The sequence below is a fragment of the Zosterops lateralis genome, assembly GCF_965231275.1.
Source record: "Zosterops lateralis genome assembly, chromosome: 26".
NCBI lineage: Eukaryota > Metazoa > Chordata > Aves > Passeriformes > Zosteropidae > Zosterops > Zosterops lateralis.
Window position 1 is genome coordinate 6550430 of NC_139786.1, and position 14676 is coordinate 6565105.

General features: G+C 42.5%; 1 protein-coding gene and 1 long non-coding RNA gene across 6 annotated transcripts in view; one reads left to right on the top strand and one right to left on the bottom strand.

The window, feature by feature from the left end:
- The first annotated feature begins 253 nt into the window (after positions 1 to 253).
- Positions 254 to 14676, top strand: part of RBBP5 (RB binding protein 5, histone lysine methyltransferase complex subunit) — a 46323-nt gene continuing 31900 nt past the window's right edge. For all 5 annotated transcript variants that reach the window (XM_083878351.1, XM_083878347.1, XM_083878348.1 and 2 more), the window contains exons 1-11: positions 254 to 330; positions 772 to 797; positions 1016 to 1188; positions 2474 to 2614; positions 4155 to 4317; positions 6079 to 6188; positions 6307 to 6426; positions 7018 to 7171; positions 8065 to 8136; positions 10697 to 10814; positions 12713 to 12782. In XM_083878351.1, the coding sequence (XP_083734477.1) occupies positions 312 to 330; positions 772 to 797; positions 1016 to 1188; positions 2474 to 2614; positions 4155 to 4317; positions 6079 to 6188; positions 6307 to 6426; positions 7018 to 7171; positions 8065 to 8136; positions 10697 to 10814; positions 12713 to 12782 (1166 nt within the window). In that variant the 5' untranslated portion in view covers positions 254 to 311. The remainder of the gene's footprint in view (positions 331 to 771; positions 798 to 1015; positions 1189 to 2473; positions 2615 to 4154; positions 4318 to 6078; positions 6189 to 6306; positions 6427 to 7017; positions 7172 to 8064; positions 8137 to 10696; positions 10815 to 12712; positions 12783 to 14676) is intronic.
- LOC310919155 lies at positions 8549 to 10669 on the bottom strand. Its single transcript, XR_014591786.1, has 2 exons — positions 9500 to 10669; positions 8549 to 9156 (listed from the first exon to the last, which is right to left on the bottom strand). It is a non-coding gene; the product is annotated as an uncharacterized lncRNA (long non-coding RNA).

Sequence of the window (14676 nt, forward strand, 5' to 3'; positions counted from 1 at the left end):
TCCCCCTCCCCGGAACCTTTGTGCGCGGCCTCGAGGCCCACCCGACCCTTTCCGCGAAAGGCGCCAGGGCTGCCCGTGGTGCTGCCTGATCCCCGCCGCCCGTTCCCGGCCCCGCCGCCGCACCGGGAGCGAGCGGCGCCGGTCCCCGAGCCCGCGGAAACGAGCGGGCGGAGCCGGGCCGGGAGGCGCCGGGAGCCGCGGCCGAGGGAAGGAGTGGCGGTCGGTCAGGCGGACGGTGAGGAGCGGCGGCCGGGCAGGGCCCCGCGGGGTCCTTCGGCGACGGGAGCGGAGGGAGCGGGATCGGCGGCGCGATGAACCTGGAGCTGCTCGGTGCGGACCGGAGCGGGAACGGAAGCGGGAACGGGGATGTGGGAGCGGGGTGCGGGCGGGGCGCTGCGGGACCGGCAGGTGGCGAGAATGGGAATGGGGAGGGAGCTGCGAACGGGGGGCGGCGGGGGCGGGACCAGCCTGGAGCGGCTCGGGGCGAACGGGAACGGGGGAAGGCACGGGAGCGGAGGGCGGGAATGAGAATGAGGAGGGAGCGGGAGGCGGCACCGGGAGCGGGGCTGGGCTGGAGCGGCGGGAGCAGGGCAGGACCGGGAGCGGAGCTGGGGAGCGGAGCTGGGGAGCGGCGGGGCCGGGGGTGGGTGAGCCGGGCTGGGCCGGGGCCGGTACCGGTACCGGAGCCGATACCGGAGCGGGGCGGGGAGAACCGGGCAGGCTCTGCGGGGCCGCCTCTCGCTCAGCCGCCGCTTTTCCCTTCTTCTGCAGAGTCCTTCGGCCAGAACTACCCCGAGGTAACTACCGCGCTCCCCTCCCGGAGCCTTCCCGAGCCCTTCCCCGGCGGCGGGGCCGGGTCCGGCCGGGTGTGAGCGGGTCTGTCCCGGGTCCGGCCGGGTTTCCCCAGGGCTGTCCCGGGTCCGGCCGGGTCTGAGCGGGTCCGGCCGGGTTTCCCCGGGGCTGTCCCGGGTCCGGGGGAGTCTGAGCGGGCGCGGGCGCTGCGGTGTCCCTGCAGGAGGCGGACGGGACCCTGGACTGTATCAGCATGGCCCTGACGTGCACCTTTAACCGCTGGGGCACCCTGCTCGCCGTGGGCTGCAACGACGGCAGGATCGTCATCTGGGACTTCCTGACCCGCGGCATCGCCAAGATCATCAGCGCCCACATCCACCCCGTGTGCTCCCTGTGGTGAGCGCCGGGAGCTCCGGGAATCCCGCCGGGATCCGGCCCCGGGACGGGAAGGGAGGGTCGGGTTTGTCCGGATGGGCGGGCCGGGGGTGGAGCGGCTCCGCTCGCGGGGAAGGAGAGGAATCTTTAGGTTTTTACGGTGGTTAAAGGGGATCCAGGGGAGCTGGAGAGGGATTTGAGATGAGGGATCCTTGAATTCCCACTGCCAGGGGTGGGTGGGATTTTGGGAAGGGATTCTTTCCTGGGAGGGAGGGGAGGGGCTGGGATGGAATTCCCAGAGAATCCCTGGCTGCTCCATCCCTGGGAGTGTCCCAGGCTGGGATAGTGGGAGGTGTGGGAGCTGGAAAGGGAAGGGATTTAAACTTCCTTCCAACCCAAACCATTCCATGAGTCTGTGGTTTTTGTCAGGAACTGCATTTTGACTTTTTCCCTGCCATTATTCCCTTGGAGCTGTCAGATTTCCCTCTGAGCTCCTTTTCCCCTTCTGTGTTTAACTCCTTTAAGGAATAACTTTTTTGGGAATTTCCTGAGCTCCTTTTCCCCCTAGATATGTTTCACCCCTGTAAGGAATAACTTTGTTGGGAATTCTCTGAGCTCCTTTTCCCCCTTGGCTGTTTCACCCCTATAAGGAATAACTTTGTTGGGAATTCCGTGAGCTCCTTTTCCCTCTTGGCTATGTTTCACCCTTGTAATGGGAATTCCCAGAGCTCCTTTTCCCCCCTGGCATCATCCCAAGGACTAACTCTGTTGGGAATTCCCTGGGCCCTTTTCCCCCTTGGCTATGTTTCACCCCTATAAGGAATAACTTTATTGGGAATTCCCTGAGCTCCTTTCTCCCCAGCTGCATTTTAAGGAATAACTTTATCGGAAATTTTCTGATCTCTTTTCCTCCTGGCTGCATTTCACCCTTTTAAGGAATAACTAGTAGGAATTTCCTGAGCTCTGTTCCCCTCTGCAGCATTTCAAGGAACTTTGTTGAGAGTTCCTTGAGCTTTTTTTCCCCCTAGCAGCATTTGTTTTTTGTAAGGAGTAACTATTGGGAATTCCCTGAGCTCCTTTTCTCTTTTGGCTTTGTTTCACCCCTATAAGGAATAACTTTATTGGGAATTCCTTGATCTCCTTTCCCCCCTGGCAGCGTTTCAAGGAACAACTTTATGGGAATTCCCTGAGCTCCTTTTCCCTCTTGGCTCTGTTTCATCCCTATAATGAGAATTCCCTGAGCTCCTTTTCCCCCCGGCATCATCCCAAGGCCTGACTGTGTTGGGAATTCCCTCCCTGTGCACAGCTGGAGCCGGGATGGGCACAAGCTGGTCAGCGCCTCCACCGACAACATCGTGTCGCAGTGGGACGTCCTGTCCGGGGACTGTGACCAGAGGTTCCGCTTCCCCTCACCCATCCTCAAGGTCCAGTACCACCCCCGGGACCAGTAAGTGCCCTGGGCTGCTCCCACTGGGATGGAATTGCTGCTTTTTGGTTGGTTGTTTTTTTTTTGTGTTTTCCAAGTGTAATTACTGGGTTTGTGGTTGGGTTTTTGGGAGGGTCAGGATGGGTGGGAGTTGGTGGAGGTGGGTGGGGGAATGTCTGGTTGGGCTTAAAATTCCTGCACAGGCTGGGAGATGGAAGGGGAATTAAAGTAGATCTGAACTTCACAGTGTTTTGCCGTCTGAGTACTAAAGATAAGACAGTGAAACCAGAAATATCCTGAATTCCTCAGTCCAGCTCGATGCTTTTTTTTTCTCTAAACGTGGAAATCCTTTCCCAAGATATCGTGAATTCCTCAACCCAGCTTGATGCTTTCTTGCTCTAAAAGAGGAAATTCTCTTCCATGATATCCTGAATTCCTCAATTCATCTCAATCCTTTTTTTGCTCTAAAAGTGGAAATCCTTTTCCAAAATATCCTGAATTCCTCAGTTGAGGTTGATGCTATTTTTGCTCTATATGTGAAAATACTCTTCCAGGATAGCCTAAATTCCTCAGTCCAGCTTGATGCTTTTTTTTTGCTCTAAACATGGAAATAATTTTCCAAAATATTCTGAATCCCTCATTCCATTTGATGCTTTTTTTGCTCTAAAAGGGGAAATCCCTTACTAAGATATCCTGGATTCCTCCATCTATGTCGATGCTATATTTGCTCTACATGTGGAAATCCTCTTAGAAAATATCCTGAATTCCTCAATCCATCTGATGTTTTTTTGCTGTAAAATGTGGAAATCCTTTTCCAAAATACCCTGAATTTCTCAGTCCATTTGATGCTATTTTCCCCTAAATATGGAAATAATTTTCCAAAAGATCCTGAATTCCTCCATCCTGCTCAATCCTTTTTTTGCCCTAAACGTGAAAATTCTTTCCCAAAATATCCTGAATTCCTCAGTCCTGCTCAATCCTTTTTTTCCCTCTAAACATGGAAATAATTTTCCAAAATATCCTGAATTCCTCAATCCATTTGATGCTTTTTTTGCTCTAAACATGGAAATCCTTTCTGAAGATATCCTGAATTCCTTAGTCAAGCTCGATCCTTTCTTTCCTCTAAACACAGAAATAATTTTCCAAAATAGTGTGAATCCCTCAATCCATTTGATGCTTTTTTTGATGTAAAATGTGGGCATCCTTTTCCAAAATATCCTGAATTCCTCCATCCACCTCAATCCTTTTTTGGCTCTAAACATGGAAATCCTTTTCCAAAATATCCTGAATTCCTCCATCCATTTGATGCTTTTTTGTTCTGTGGAAATCCTTTTCCAAGATATCCTAATTCCTCAGTCCAGCTTGATGCTTTTTTTTTTTGCTTTAAACATGGAAATAATTTTCCAAAATATCCTGAATTCCTCGATCCATTGATGCTTTTTTCCCCTAAACCTGGAAATCCTTTTCCAAAATATCCTGAATCCCTCCATCCACCTCAATCCTTTATTTTCCCTGTAAACCCATCCCAAAAGCTATCACTCTCAACTCCCCATGTTTGCAGGAACAGGGTGCTGGTGTGCCCCATGAAGTCGGCCCCGGTGATGCTGACCCTGTCCGACTCCAAGCACGTGGTGCTGCCCGTGGACGATGACTCCGACCTCAACGTGGTGGCCTCGTTTGACAGGAGAGGGGAATACATCTACACTGGGAATGCCAAGGGGAAGGTCAGCCCTGCTCCCCGGGCCAACAGCACAGGGAATTTCCCCATGGGAAGGGCTTTGGAAGTGCCCAGGGAGGGTTTGGGGTCTTGGTCCCTGAGGAGTTCCTGGAGGTGGCTCAGGGTGGGGATTGAGTATCCCAAAAGGTGAGGGTCACAGGGAGGAGTTTGAGAACAGATGAGGGGCACAGGGATGGATTTGGGGCACAGGGATGGATTTAGGGAACACATGAGGGGCACAGGGAAGGGTTTGGGGCACAGGGAGGGGTTTGGGCAGCAGAGACTGACACAGAGATGGGTTTGGGGCATAGGGATGGATTTAGAGGACAGGAATGGATTTAGGGAACAGGTGAGGGACACAGGGATGGGTTTGGGACACAGGGACTGGCACAGAGATGGGTTTGGGGATCAGTTGAGGGCACTCTGACCTCAACGTGGTGGCCTCATTTGACAGGAGAGGGGAATACATCTACACCGGGAACTGTTGGAAAGAGGGAGACTGACTCAACCGATGTTGATCAATCAGGCTCAATTTTATTTGTTTTCTTGCTTACATTTATATTCTAAGTAATCAGCTCATACGTATTGCAAAAGCCAAGCTCTTGATTGGTGGTGACTAAACAATAGCTTACTTCATGCTATATCAGCATATTACAAAAGTCATATCACCTTGTAGTGTTCAGTTCCTCTTTTCTCATGATCTCAGTTTCTCTCCCTCATCCTGTTCTTTTCTAACAGTTCTGCCAGGAGCATGCTGGCCTTGTCCTAGCTTCTAATTACAAGATTAATCTGAGAGCTATTGTGTCCCTTATCCTCTAACCATTCCTCAGCCATCTTCTCCACAGGGAATGCCAAGGGGAAGGTCAGCCCTGCTCCCTGGGCCAAGAGCACAGGGAATTTCCCCGTGGGAAGGGCAGGGTCAGGCTTTGGAAGTGCCCAGGGGGGGTTTGGAGTCTTGGTCCCTGAGGAATTCCTGGAGGAATTCCTGGAGGTGGCACCGAGTGTTCAGGATGGGGATTGAGCACCCTGAAGGGTGAGGAACACGGGGAGAGGTTTGGGAATAGGTGAGGGGCACAGGAATGGATTTGGGGTACAGGGAGGGGTTTGGGGAACAGAGACTGGCACAGAGATGGGTTTGAGGAACAGGGATGGAATTAGAGAACAGGAATGGATTTAGGGAACAGGTGAGGGGCACAAGGAGGGGCTTGAGAATAGGTGAGGGGCACAGGGATGGATTTAGGGAATAGGGACAGGCACAGGGATGAGTTTGGGGCACAGGAATGGATTTGGAGAACAGGTGAGGGGTACAGGGATGAATTTGAGGCACAGGGGTGGATTTGGGGAACAGGGACAGGCACAGGAATATGTTTGGGGAACAGTGATGGATTTGGGGAACAGGTGAGAAGCATAGAGATGCGTTTGGGGAGCAGGGACAGGCACAGGAATGGATTTGGGAACAGGTGAGGGGCACAGGAATGGGTTTGGGGAACAGGAACAGGGACAGGCACAGGGATGGATCTGGGGAGCAGGGACAGGTCCAGAGATGGCTGCAGGGTCTGGGGAACAGGTGAGGGATTGGTTGATGATCTTGGAGGCGTTTTCCAGCCTCAGGAATTCTGGGATCTTTGTCTGACTTTGTTTTTGACAAATTTTTGGGATGTTTTCCTGACGTTTCTGTCTCAGCAGCTTCTTCAGTGTCCCCAGGTGGGCTCCCAGGGTTCTATTTCAGGTGAAGCCACTGATTGTTCTCTGTCTGCTTAATCTTCAGATCTTGGTCTTAAAAACAGACACTCAGGATCTTGTTGCTTCCTTCAGAGTGACCACAGGGACCAGCAACACCACGGCCATAAAATCCATCGAGTTCGCCCGCAAAGGGAGGTGAGCTCCTCAGGGGCGTGATCCCAAAACCCCAGAGAGCTCCTCCAAACACCCTGAGTCCTTTCAAGGGAGAGGATTTTTCGTGGTTTCTCAGTGATTTGTCCCCATTTCCCCGCAGCTGCTTCCTGATCAACACGGCCGATCGCATCATCCGTGTGTACGACGGGCGCGAGATCCTCACCTGCGGCCGCGACGGCGAGCCTGAGCCCATGCAGAAACTGCAGGACCTGGTCAACAGGTCGGGGCACACACGGGGCTGAGGGGCAGGGGAGAGGCACAGGAATGGGTTTAGGGAACAGGAATGGATTTTGGGAACAGGTGAGAGGAGTTTGTCTCTGTGTGTGCTCAGCTTTGTTGTTTTGTTTTGTTTTTTGCATTACTTCCCATCATTATTAAAACCATCTTCATTCTCAAGGCACTCTCCATCAGCCATGATTCTGCCAGGCTAGCCCTCAGAGTGGGGGTCTAACCCATAGGGAGGATGAAAAAAAAAAAAAACGAAGGCAGAACATCCAATCCCTCCCTACTCCCATGATTCAGGCTGGCCCTAAAGAGTGTGGGTCTAACCCTTAGGGAGAATGGAAAAAAAAAATAACCCCAAGGCAGAACATCCAATCCCTAATCCCACGATTCTGCCAGGCTGGTCGTCACAGTGTGGGTCTAACCTATAGGGAAGATGAAAAACCCCCTGAGGCAGAACATCCAATGCCTAATCCCATGATTCTACCAGTCTGGCCCTCACAGTGTGGGTCTAACCAATAAGGAGGATAAAAAAACGCCCCTAAAGCAGAACCTGCAATCCCTAACCCCTGTTTCTCCCTGTCTGCAGGACCCCCTGGAAGAAGTGCTGTTTCTCAGGGGACGGGGAGTATATCGTGGCGGGCTCAGCCCGGCAACACGCACTCTACATCTGGGAGAAGAGCATCGGGAACCTGGTGAAGATCCTGCACGGGACCCGCGGGGAGCTGCTGCTGGACGTGGCTGTGAGGAGTTCACCAATTCCCAGCCCCTCCTCTGGGGTTTTAGTCTGTGTTTTTTAGTTTCTGAAATTCCTTTTTCGGGGAATTTTCTGTAAACAAGAGAAGTGTTTTGGTAACTGTAAATTTGGTTTAGGTATTTTTCCCCTAAGAGGGATTTCTTCTTGATGTCCCTCCCTTCTTCTTGATGTCCCTCTGATGTGACCAGTGTGATGGAAGGAGTTTGTCTTCTTGTCACCAGTCGAATTGGTGGTTAATATGTAGACCATCAAATTGGTCTTTATAGAATTATTATAGAATTTTATGTATAGACCATCAAATTGGTCTATATAGAATTGTTATGGAAGTATTGTGGAAGTATTATGGAATTTTATGTATAGACCATCAAATTGGTCTATATAGAATATCATATAATATTATAGAATTATTATAGAATTTTATATGTAGACCATCAAATTGGTCTATGTAGAATTATTGTAGAATTTTATGTATAGACCATCAAATTGGTCTATATAGAATATTATAGAATTACTGTAGAATTAATATAGAATATTATAGAATTAATATTCTATTATATATATATATATAGAGTTGTTTATATTTATATATTTATATTTATATTATTTATATTGTTTATATATTTATGTATTCTATATTCTATGGAATATATAAATATATATAGAATTGTTGTAGTATTTTATATATAGACCATCAAATTGGTCTGTATAGAATAGTATAAAAAAACCTCAAATTCCCAACATTCTCAAGAATCAAATTTTCATCCTTGGGAAGTCGGAGTCTTTGTAGTGTCACCCCTCAACTTTTTTTTTTGGGATTTGGGAATTCAAACTGCCCCAATTTAGTTTCCTAATGAAGGTTTTTATTTCCCCCTCTCCCAGTGGCACCCAGTGAGGCCGATCATCGCCTCCATTTCCAGTGGGGTGGTTTCCATCTGGGCTCAGAACCAAGTGGTGAGTGAGACTTTGGGTTCTTCCCTTGGGGAGGAAGATTTTTCAGGCTTTTATCAGATTTTTAATCATTTTTAGTGCCTTTATTTTCCTTGAATCAAGGATTTTCCTTGATTTTCGGTGCTTTAATGGGATTTTCCTTGATTTTTAATGCTTTTTAAAACAGGAGTTTCCTTAATTTTTAATGCTTTTTAAAACAAGAATTTCCTTAATTTTTAAAGCTTTTATGGGATTTTTCTCTAATTTTTAATGCCTTTATGGGATTTTCGTTGATTTTTCGTGCTTTTGTGGGCTTTTCTTTGATTTTTTCATACTTTTGGTATTTTCCTTGACTTTTAATGCTTTTTTAATGGGAATTTCCTTAATTTTTAAAGCCTTTATGGGATTTTTCTTGAGTTTTGGTGCTTTTCTGGGCTTTTCCTTGATTTTTTTTAATTCTTTTGTGGGATTTTCCTTGATTTTTAATGCTTTTTTAAATGGGAATTTCCCTATTTTTTAAAGCCTTTATGGGATTTTTATTAATTTTTCTTCATTTTTAGTGCTTTTTTCTTGATTTTTCGTGCTTTTGTGGTATTTTTCTTGATTTTTCATGATTTTGTGGGTTTTTCCTCAACTTTTAATGCTTTTATGGAATTTTCCTTTGTTTTTCATGCTTTTATGGGATTCTTCTTGATTTTCCATGCTTTTATGAGAGTTTACTTGATTTTTCATTCTTTTGTGGGAATTTTCCTTGATTTTTAAAGTATCTATGGGAATTTTCGTGATTTTTCTGCTTTTGTGGGATTTTTCTTGATTTTCTAGGCTTTTTTGGGATTTTCCATGGGTTTTAATGCTTTTTTTGGGATTTTCCTTGATTTTAATGCACTTTTTTAGGGGAATTTCCTTGGTTTTAAATGCCTTTATGGGATTTTCCTTGATTTTTAATGCCTTTATGGGAATTTCCTTATTTTTTAATGCTTTTTTTGGGATTTTCCTTGATTTTTTAAGCTTTTTAAAATGGGAATTTCCCTTAATTTTTAAAGCCTTTATGGGATTTTCCTTGATTTTTCATTTTGTGGGGATTTCCCTTGATTTTTAAAGTCTTTATGGGATTTTTTGTGATTTTTCATGCTTTTCTGGGATTTTCCTTGATTTTTTTCATTATTTTATGGGGGTTTCCTTGACTTTTAATGCTCTTACGGTATTTTTCTTGATTCTTAATCCTTTTATGGAATTTTCTTTGATTTTTAAAATTTTTATGGAATTTTTCTTTTTCTTTTTTTTTTGTGCTTTTATGGGATTTTCCTTGATTTTTAATGCTTTTTTTGGTATTTTCCTTGATTTTTAATGTTTTTTTTTTAATGGGAATTTCCCTGATTTTTAAAGCCTTTATGGGATTTTTCTTGATTTTTCATGCTTTTATGGGATTTTTCATGCTTTTTTGGTGCTTTTCTGGGCTTTTCCTTCATTTTTCATTCTTGGGAATTTCCTTGATTTTTAAAGTCTTTATGGGAATTTTTGTGATTCTTAATGCTTTTATGGGATTTTCCTTGATTTTTAATGCTTTAAATGGGATTTTCCTTGATTTTTTTTTTTCTGCCTTTATGAGTTTTTCCTTGATTTTTTTAGTGCTTTAATGGGAGTTTCCTTGATTTTTGGTGCTTTTTTAATGGGATTTTTCTTGATTTTTCATGCCTTTATGGAATTTTCCTTGACTTTCGATGCTTTTATGGGCTTTTCCTTGATTTTCGATTCTTTTCTGGGATTTCCTTGATTTTCGATACTTTTCTGGGATTTCCTTGATTTTCGATACTTTTCTGGGATTTTCCTTGATTTTTTTATTTTTTGTGGGAATTTCCTTGATTTTTAAAGTCTTTATGGGAATTTTCTTCATTTTTCATGCTTTTATGGAATTTTTCTTGATTTTTGGTGCTTTTCTGGGGTTTTCCTTGACCTTTCATTCTTTTGTGGGAATTTCCCTAATTTTTAAAGCCTTTATGGGAATTTTCGTGATTTTTCATGCTTTTATGGAATTTTCCTTGATTTTTGGTTCTTTTTTAATGGGATTTTTTTTGTGCTTTTAAATGGTTTTCTTCTTGATTTTTCATGTTTTTTGGTGCTTTTCTGAGTTTTTCCTTGATTTTTCATTCTTTTGTGGGAATTTCCTTGATTTTTAAAGTCCTTATGGGAATTTTCATGATTTTTTAACTCTTTTCTGGGATTTTCCTTGATTTTTAATGCCTTTATGGGATTTTCCTTCATTTTTCTTTTTTTTTTTTTTTTTTGTGTGTGAATTTCCTTGCTTTTTAATGGTTTTATGGAATTTTTCTTGATTTTTTGTTCTTTTTTATGGGCTTTTTCTTAATTTTTGCTGCTCTTATGGAATTTTCCTTGATTTTTTCATGCCTTTATGGGATTTCAGTAAGGCAGCAGACCCACAGAACAATCCAGCCTTTCTCTCCCTTCTCCCCACATCCATGTGTTAAACCCCTCCAGGACATTGAATTCCTTGAAATTCAATGGACCCAAAGACTCCAACACTGTTCAAATAAACTAGAACTCCTTTTTAATTTATTTTTTCCAGGAAAACTGGAGTGCTTTTGCTCCAGATTTCAAGGAGCTGGACGAGAACGTGGAGTACGAGGAGAGGGAGTCAGAATTCGACATCGAGGATGAGGACAAGAGCGAGCCCGAGCAGACAGGTCCTGCCCAAATTATGCCCAAATATTCCCAAAGAATTAATTCCCAGGGAATTCCCTCCTGGCCACATGGTGGTGCCCAAAATCAAGGAAAAAAAAAAAAAAAAACCCTGGAATGTGAAAAACGTTTGGGATGAGGATTATTCCTGGCTCTCATTCCTATTAAAAAAACCTTTCCCATAATTGGACTAATTGGGTTTGTTTTGTGCTTTAATGTGAATTATTTTAAGGTTTTTTTTTTTGGTGCTTTGATAGGAAATATTTTTAGGGTTTTTTTCTGCTTTAATGTGAGATATTTTAGGGTTTGTTTTCTGATTTAATGCAAATTATTTTAGGGAGTTTTTTTGGTCTTTGATAGGAAATATTTTAGGTTTGTTTTCTGATTTAATGTGAATTATTTTAGGGTTTGTTTTGTGCTTTATCAGGAATTATTTTAGGTTTTGTGTGTTTTAAAATGAATTACTTTAGATTTGGTTTCTGCTTTAATAGGAAATATTAGGGGTTTTTTGTGCTTTAATGTGAATTATTCTAGGGTTTCTTTTGTGCTTTGACAGGAAATATTTTTAGGGTTTTTTTCTGCTTTAATGTGAGATTTTAGGGTTTGTTTTGTGCTTTAATAGGAAGTGTTTGTTTTGTGTTTTAATATGAGTTATTTTAGAGATTTTTGTGCTTGGGTAGGAGATACTTTAATTTTGTTTTCTGCTTTAATAGGAAATATTTAAGTTTGTTTTGTGCTTTAATGTGAATTATTTTAGGCTTGTTTTCCTTTTATTGGAAATATTTTGTTTTGTGCTTTATCAGGAATTATTTTAGGGTTTTTTGTGTTTTAAAAGGAAATATTTTAGATTTTTTTTTGTGCTTTAATAAGAAACATTTTAGATTTGTTTCTTGCTTTGATAGGAAATATTTTAGGGTTTTTTCTGCTTTAATGTGAGATATTTTAGGGTTTGTTTTGTGCTTTTATAGAAAATATTTAAGTTTGTTTTTTGGTTTAGTATGGCTAAATTCCTCATTCCTATTAAAACACTTCCCATAATTGTTTTGTGTTTTAAAATTGATTATTTTCAAGTTTGTTTTCTGGTTTAATAGGAAATGTTTTATTTTTGTGCTGTAATAAAGTGTTTTAGGTTTGTTTTGTGCTTTAATGTGAATTATTTTAAGGTTTTTTTTGGTGCTTTGATAGGAAATATTTTAGGCTTGTTTTCCTTTATTGGAAATACTTTAGAATTTTTGTGCTTAAATGAGAAATATTTTAGATTTTTGTGTTTTAAAAGGGAATATAACAGATTTTTTTGTGCTTTAATAAGAAGTATTTTAGATTTGTTTTCTGCTTTAATAGGAAATATTTGTTTTGTGGTTTAATATGAGTTATTTTAGGGGTTTTTGTGCTTGGATAGGAGATACTTTAATTTTGTTTTGTGCTTGGATAGGAAATATTTATGTTTGTTTTGTGCTTTAATGTGAATTATTTTAGGCTTGTTTTCCTTTTATTGGAAATATTTTAGGTTTGTTTTCTGCTTTATCAGGAGTTATTTTAGATTTTTGTGCTTTAAAAGGAAATACTTTAGGGGTTTTTTTCTGCTTTAATAAGAAATATTTTAGGTTTGTTTTCTGCTTTAATAAGAAATACTTTAGGGGTTATTTTGTGCTTTAACAGGAAATATTTTCGGGGTTATTTTGTGCTTTAATCTATGAGTCACTTTAGGTTTATTTTGTGCTATAATAAGAAATACTTTACATTTGTCTTGTGCTTTAACAAGAAACTTTTTAGTGGGGTTTTTTTCTGCTTTAATGGGAAATATTCCAGGTTATTTTTGCTGTGACAGGAGGCACTGCAGGTGTTTTTCCTGCCTGTAATTCATTCTTCCCTGCCCATAATTCCCATTTTCCCCTGGCTGCAGGTGCCGATGCTGCCGAGGACGAGGAGGTGGATGTGACCAGTGTGGATCCCATTGCCGCCTTCTGCAGCAGGTGCCACAGTCCAGACACTGACCCCACACTTCCTAAAAGGAGAGATTCGTTAACCTCTACAGGACATTCCCTAAAAAAACACAAAATTCCTGTTATAAAACTCAAAATTCCCTCTTGAAACCACAAAATTTGCTAAAAAAACCCTCAAAATTCCCAAAAAAACCCTCAAAATTCCCTCTATAAACCAGAAAGTTCCCTAAAAAACCCCAAAATTCCCTCCATTAGCCACAAAATTCCCTTTAAACATTCCCTTCATAAAACCCAAAATTCCCTTTATAAACCACAGAATTCCTGTTATAAACCCCAAAATTCCTTCTGTTAACCACAACATTCTCTTTATAAACTACAACATTCCCTTTAAACATTCCCTCTATAAACCACAAAATTCGCTAAAAAACCCTCAAAATTCGCTAAAAAACCCTCAAAATTCCCTTAAAAACCCCCCAAAATTCCCTCTATTAACCACTAAATTCCCTTTAAACATTCCCTTCAGAAAACCCAAAATTCCCTAAACAAAACCCCAAAATTACTGTTATAAAACCCAAAATTCTCTAAACAAACCCCCAAAATTCCCTCTAGAAACCCCAAAATTCCCTAAACAAGACCCCAAAATTCCCTCTAGAAAACACAAAATTCCCTAAAAAAACTTCAAAATTTCCTCTATTAACCACAAAATTCCCTTTAAACATTCCCTTCATAAAACCCAAAATTCCCTTTATAAACCACAAAATTCCTGTTATAAAACCCAAAATTCCCTAAAAAACCCCTCAAAATTCCCTAAAAAATCTGCAGAATTCTCTCTATAAACCAAAAAATTCCTTCTATTAACCCAAAGATTCCCTCTATAAACCACAAAATTCTCTAAAAAAAACCCCAAATTCCCTCCATAAACCGCAAAATTCCCTTAAAAACCCCCAAAATTCCCTTAAAAACCCCCAAAATTCCCTAAAAAACCCCAAAATTCCAGTTATTAACTACAAAGTTCCAGTTATAAACCACAAAATTCCTGTTATAAAACCCAAAATTCCTTCTATAAACCACAAAATTCCTTCTATAAACCACAAAATTCCCTAAACAAAACACTAAAATTCCCCAAACAAAACACAAAAATTCCTTCTAGAAACCACAAAAATTCCCTTTAAACATTCCCCATATAAACCCTAACTTTTCCTTTATAAAACCCCAAATCCCCTTTCTAAACCACAACATTCCCTTTAAAAAATGCAGCATTCCCTTCATAAAACACAAAATTCCTTTTATAAAACACAAAATTCCCTTTTAACATTCGCATTATAAAACTCAAATTTCCCTTTATAAACCACATTTCTTTTACAGAACACAGCATTCCCTTTATGAAACACAAAATTTCTTTTACAAACCACAAATTCCCTTTACCAACCCCAAAATCCCCTTTACCAACCCCAACATCCCAATGCCAAACTCCAGTTTCCAACAGTCCCAACATTCCTTCCCTGACAGTGATGAGGTGCTGGAGGATTCCCGGGCCGAGGTGGAGAATCCCGAGGAGAATCCCTAAAATCCCCTTTACAAACCTAAAATCCCAATGCCAAACTCCTTTATCGAACCCCATAAACCCCAATTCCCAACAATCCCAACATTCCTTCCCCCACAGTGACAGGGGGCTGGAGGACTCGCGGGCGCTGCTGTACCTGCCCATCACCCCCAAGGTGGAGGATCCTGAGGAGAATCCCCAAAATCCCCTTTGCAAACTCCAAAATCCTCAGTGACAAATCCCATAAACCCCAAATTGCAACTTTCTTGCCCCACAGCGATGAGGAGCTGGAGGACTCGCGGGCCCTGATGTACCTGCCCATCACTCCAGAGGTGGAGGACCCCGAGGAGAATCCCCAAAATCCCCAATGGCAAACCCCAA